Source organism: Lytechinus variegatus, chromosome 3 (assembly GCF_018143015.1).
Source record: "Lytechinus variegatus isolate NC3 chromosome 3, Lvar_3.0, whole genome shotgun sequence".
Lineage (NCBI taxonomy): Eukaryota > Metazoa > Echinodermata > Echinoidea > Temnopleuroida > Toxopneustidae > Lytechinus > Lytechinus variegatus.
Genome location: NC_054742.1, coordinates 64,211,798 through 64,217,941, shown reverse-complemented (window position 1 = coordinate 64,217,941; position 6,144 = coordinate 64,211,798). Strand labels below are relative to the sequence as shown.

General features: G+C 36.7%; 1 protein-coding gene across 2 annotated transcripts; it reads left to right on the top strand.

The window, feature by feature from the left end:
• Positions 1-410: 410 nt before the first annotated feature.
• LOC121411650 (transmembrane protein 267-like) lies at positions 411-3,550 on the top strand. Of its 2 annotated transcripts, none has more exons than XM_041604469.1 (3): positions 411-513; positions 1,039-1,379; positions 2,635-3,550. In XM_041604469.1, exons 2-3 carry the CDS (start codon positions 1,050-1,052, stop codon positions 2,983-2,985), a joined length of 681 nt encoding a protein of 226 aa, XP_041460403.1. In that variant the 5' UTR covers positions 411-513; positions 1,039-1,049; the 3' UTR covers positions 2,986-3,550. The 2 variants fall into 2 exon arrangements, with proteins under 2 accessions (XP_041460403.1, XP_041460404.1); XM_041604470.1 differs by having other exon boundaries at positions 415-517.
• Positions 3,551-6,144: the final 2,594 nt, after the last annotated feature.

Sequence of the window (6,144 nt, the reverse complement as noted above, 5' to 3'; positions counted from 1 at the left end):
CAACACTTCGTATTTAGAGTCCGATTTGCGCGAGGTGTAGAAGGTGGGGTCGTACTAAACCGAAGGACCCGTAACAATAAAACATTCCTGTACTTGTTTAGGGGTTCATTTCAGGGAATATCTTTTATCGTTTTGTTTCCAATACTTGTTAAGGGTAGGGTTTCACTAGTCAATACTTGTTAAGGGGTGCATTTTCAGAATATGGAAATTATGTGTTTAGGGTGCTTTTCGAGACCCCATGGTCGCGCATGGTATCCACTCGTGAATGGAAGTGCCCCCCCCCCCCCCCGGATCAGACGACAGGCATAGTGTCTGTGGTCTGTGACCCGTCTGTGGGATCGGGGCTATGTTATATCATGGAGCTAATAGCTCTATGGTTATATATTATGCGCAGATCATAATGCGCACTAACATTAATGACGAGTAGCAAGGGGATTTCCCTTCAGATGATGACGTCTACAGAGCGGTGCGGTGAATAGTTCTGAAGAGTGTTTGTCGTAAAGTTTTCGATTTGTAGGTATATTTCAACTTGATTACATACATATATTTTGAAAACATTTTTTAAGGCTGGCGCTTGGCCACAGAAGGCCATCGGATCTAGCCGCAAGCTGTGCATAATATAATTGGTGCATAAATGCCAGTGATTTTTCACATCTATTGCGGAATCTTACTTACGTACTTGTATACATAATTCGCTTGGTATTATCTGGGGCAAAAGTGCATTCTAAATCTATTAAATGTTACTTCACTGCATTCGGGCCGGGGCATATCTTCTACTTCAATTTCTCAAATTTGAAATTTGCATACATAGGTTCTAATTTAGGCTGGGGTAAATTGCCAATTCGTCCACTCAACACATGGTCTACCTTCATTTAGTCTAATGCCATTCTGTCCATCAACATTTCGTCTAACAACCATTTGGTCCAATCATCACTTATTCAATTTCAAATTGTATTTTTGTCTTTACATTGTAAAAGTTTTGGATAGTAAATAATAGTAATTTACTCCCAGTATCATTTGTTGCTATCTTTCTTTCAGGACGAGAGGTCATGGCTCTGATAGACTATTACAACAGAAGCATGCTTATACATCAAAGGTTTGTTCTCAGTGCCATTTTGATAGTGACGTGCATTACCGGAGATTTCTTGCTGTCAAAGATACATCCACCCAGGCCATCTTATTGGTATAGAGCACTTGTAGACAATGGAACTCATGGTCTAGTCGGTCTCCTATCTTGGGCAATTGTTATCAACCCAACACTGCTCCCCTTCGGAGCATTGCTGGAGAATGAATTCCTATGGGAAATCATCCTGTGCGGCATCTTGTCTTCCTTGGTAGATCTTGATCATTTTGCAGCAGCTGGAACCTTAAACTTACAGGTGGGTTTTACTTATAGGTACCATTGAACAGATCGATGAATGATTTTCTATTGATATTCTGTAGGCCTACAATGAGGCTTGGATTTTTTATATCATTATTGTAATTACAATTCAAAACCAGAAATTTGTATGAATTCACCCTACCCTCACAATACCCTTCCCCTTCCTGAAAAGAGGGCTTGGAGTAGAGCGTACAAGACAGTAAAGACCTGATCCCAATTTTTTTTTTTTTGGGGGGGTGCTTCTTGGTGTAGAACAAAGTTGTTAGGAATGTGCCGCAAAGAGACCTTCTTCCCATTTTTCACTTATATTTCTGTTCCAATGCATTGCTTTGTTTATTTTTGTATCGTTATGGCCACCCTGGCCTCATTTTTTCCAAGGAAATCATAATGTAGAATATATTCATGGTCATGTATGCCTGGTTTCACATCATTTGCATAACAAAAGATAGGATGACTAAATCCAACTTTGAGTATCAAAATTGTTCATACATCTTACTAAGATTCTGAATTCAATTTCTTAGTAAACTGGGCTACCATTAACAGATTCGTAAAAAAGATGGGTGTGAGGATGTGTTTTATCATGCGCTTCCGAAATATGGTATTGAAAATTCTGAAATGAAAAGAGCATATCTTTAAAAAGTATGACACAATATGTTCATGCTCCATAACTTATGGTCCGAATTCACAAAGGTAGTTTTGAAAACCCACTTGAGTCAATGGTTTATGCAGATTTCCTGTATAAATTACGCTTATTTTACTGCGTATTAAAAAATGTCCCATACTGATGCCTGCTTTTGTCACAGTGCGCCAAATCGACGCCTGTTGCCATGGTTATCCATGCTTTTTCATTCATGAGTCACTGTTTTGAATTAATGAGTCCACTCTTCAAACAGTGAACTCATGAATAAAAAAGCGCATCTAACCATGGTAACAGGCATCAGTTTGGCGCACTGTGACAAAAGCGCGCATCAGTATCGGACATTTTATATGTATATACACGCCCGATACGCGCTAAATTAAGCATAATTTATAAAGGAAATCTGCATAAACCATGAATTCAACTGTGGGTTTTCAAAACCCACAGAATTCACAAAGGTGGTTTTCAAAACCACCTTTGTGAATTCATGCCTATATGTCCATATATGTGTTTCTGTGCACTATTATTAGTTATAATGTGTGAGGGTGATACAAATGGGGTGAGTTCAAAATGCATAACCTTATTGATCTTCCTGTTCTTTCACGTTCAATTTCAGAAAACATTATCCCTGCAATCAAGACCACCACTCCATGCAGCAACACTGATCCCAGTCTTCTGCGTCCTGCTGCTTCTCGTTGTAAGACTGTTAAAGTTACCAAGGCTACATCACCTACCACTCATCCTATTTGTTGCCTGGTTCTCGCACTTGACGAGGGATGCAACAAGGAGAGGATTTTGGTTGTGGCCATGGAATAGCATGTCGAGGCTGCCATACTTGTCATACATTTTTCTGGTTGCTGTCCTACCGTACTTGGTCATAGCATTTATGAATGGCACGAGTTATTGGCACAGTCGTTTGTTAGACTCCAAGCAAATTCCAAGAAATGTTGTGATCCAACACGTGTGAGAGACCAGTCTTTCACTTCAGTTGTCTACAATGTTACACAGAGAGACAGAGCGAATACATTCAGCCCTGTCTAAAAAGCCCACCTAAGTGAAACAGAAAAAGTGGCCACTAGCGATAAGTGGCTTTTTTGTACAGGTTATACAAAAGATATTCATTCAAATGGGAGAAGTATTGTGGCCAGGAGTAAGATGGCATATTTCTATTCAGAGATATTTGAGGGCTTCTTATCAGTTGGAATGCCACATTCCGATTTGATATTTGGAACAAAACATTTAAAAGTCATGGATTTCCAACTTCCCAACTTCATAAATTCTTATCTACATGTATATTGAAAACTTTGAACATGATTGACTTCTGAATTATCAGCAGTGAAATCTGCCTTTTTAAGCAGGGTTAGCTTACCTGTCTGATTTATTTTCTTGTCCAATAATGTCACTGATGTTGACATGGTCTCCCGTTTTCATTTCATCTGATTCAATCCATCAACCTTTTGTCTAACAACCATTTAGTCTAATCATCACTTTGTCTAATCACCAGTTCGTCTATGACCATTTTGTCTCATAACCAGTTGGTCTAATATCCATTTCATTTTCTTTTTTAATTAGACCAAATGGTATATTGACTAAATGGCAATTAGACCATGTGGATAATGGACAAACTGATAGTAGACTAAATGATAGTAGACACTTGGTAAATGAATGAATTGGCATTAGACCAATTGAAAATAAACCATAGAAACACACTAGTTTGTTGTTGGTACCAATGCCGGTACTTCTTTGAAATGAACACCAAACTTTCCTCTTTAAATGCCCCTCTTTGTAGAAGCTTACTTGTTCTATATTTTAGAGGCTTTTGTACCATACCTTTCTGTATATATATATATCTTTTTATACATTTATAGAAAATACTTAGTATACTTTTATCGGATGTGTCCCAATCAATCTGCATATTTTCATGGCTGTTTCATTTTTTTAACTTTCATTAAGTCAATAATTCATTTCACTCTCAAAAACTTTGTTCTCTTTTCTGATTTAAAAATTGCCAGTTCTATATGCTTTTATGTTTGTTTTTAATTTGATACTTTAATTAGATTTCTAACTTCACAAAAAATCATGTGTTCTACACCCATAACTTTGCAAAATCTTTGCTATTTTTCATTAATCATTAACTATCTGGTAATTACAACCATTTTTCTTAATTCATAACAAAAGGAATTGGCATATTGAGTTTCAAGAATGAGGTAACTGTGCAATCTCAGCAATAATATGACATCTATGTACTTGAATACTATTGCTTTCATGATGGTTTATTTCAATATTTGATTTAACCATGTTTGTATTATATATTATCTAATCTGTTTCATGTCAATGCACCAGCCATTGTTATTGTGGATAGCTTCTCAACAGGAAAGATTTTTTCTTTTTTTTCCATTCTCAAGCATTGGCTGGTGCTCAATGTTGTTGTATTCATGTGTTTGAATCAATGTGATTCTCTCTTTATCTTGTTGGGGGAAATAAAAATGAATAATTATTATAAGTGAATAAATCAACAAATTCATCACAGGAGTTTGATACCTTGTGGGTGCTTGCAAGGGCAAATACACTTCTGTCACATTGTGGTCATGTTTAAGTAATAATCATCTTTAAAATCCTGTGGTATTATGGGTATTTTTTTTTTTTGGGGGGGGATTCATGTGATATTTCAATTTAACACGGACATAGGCTGATCCAGGGGTAGGGGCCTTGAGGTGCAGCCCCCTCCAGCCATTTTTTTTGTTTTGTTCAGATGATAGATTCAATCAGTTATAGGCCATTTTTACCATTGCCAATGTGGCTGTGTTAGATGCACACAGATACACACTGACCGTGTTCAGATTATCCCCCACTTAACAGAACCTCCCCAGGGGATCTCAGTGTGACTGTGATTATTCCAGTCATTTAAAATTTGTATGTTGAATTCCTGTAACTTTTTGTGATTGAGTCAATTACTTAAACATTCCCTTGAATGACATGTGTAATAAAATAGGAAGTTTAATCCTAGGCTCATTTTCATTGTTCTTTCTTTTGCCATTTTGTGACTTTGGACTCGGAAACCAATTGATGTGAGGGGCTATATAGCCTCTGTGTGATTGAAAAGATCTTTTTAATGATTGACATATGTGCTTATAAAAGATTATAAGAAGCTAGCCTGTGTAAAAACATTGTTCATTTTGACTGAGTGGTAGTAAATCTGTATGTGCAGTGCCCTTGTAAAGTTTAATTAGTTTCTTTTATAACCCAGCTTATATACTGTGTGGAGAAAGGGTGGATAGGATGTAGAGAGTTTAAAGTTGCACTTTGGGCTTAAGCCTATAGATAAGGGAGACAGTGGGATAGGGGGATTGAGAGTGAGAGAGATGATTTACAAAAATTTATTACAATTTGGCAAAAATTAAACTATGAAGTGATATTGGTGAAAAAGAATATGATAGGTGAATTAGAAAATAAGAAAAAGGTTGGATATATAATCAAGTAAAAAAAAATATCTTGGTGGAAGAAACTATTCAAAAGAGGGTGGAAGGCATACAAATTACCCAGAAAAAGTGCCAAGGAACTGATCTTTCCCTGATCCCCCCTCTCTCTAATGGCCATACGCAGCGGGGCCGGGAGAAATTTTGAAAGCTTATGAATTTTACTGATTTTTGTTTACAAAATGCATAAAAAAAATGCACAATTAATGTCCTTTAATTTCACTTTACGAAATCAACAAGTACCCCAGTAACAAGATCGGCACAGTGCTTCGCTCCCTTACTTTTCATGTGTCCTGCCCCCCCCCCAGCAAAATAATGTCTGCGTGCGGCCATGCTCTCTTCTCCCCCTCTCTATCCTTCCAGTTTTTGTTTTCTTTTATACCTTTGATCTATTTACTTGGTAAATGCTATTGTTCTTTTCACTTTGGTTATATTTCCTTCTTGCATTTTTTCAAATTTGCTTCGTTTTGCCTGTTCTTTTCCTTTATTCCCTTCATTTCCATTCTTTTTCTTTACTATATTTTTTTCCTTAAAGGGATGGTCCAGGCTGAAAATATTTACTTTATTACATAGAGCAGAATTCACTGAGCAAAATGCTGAATATTTCATCAAAATCTGATAACAAATAACAAAGTTATTAAATTTTAAAG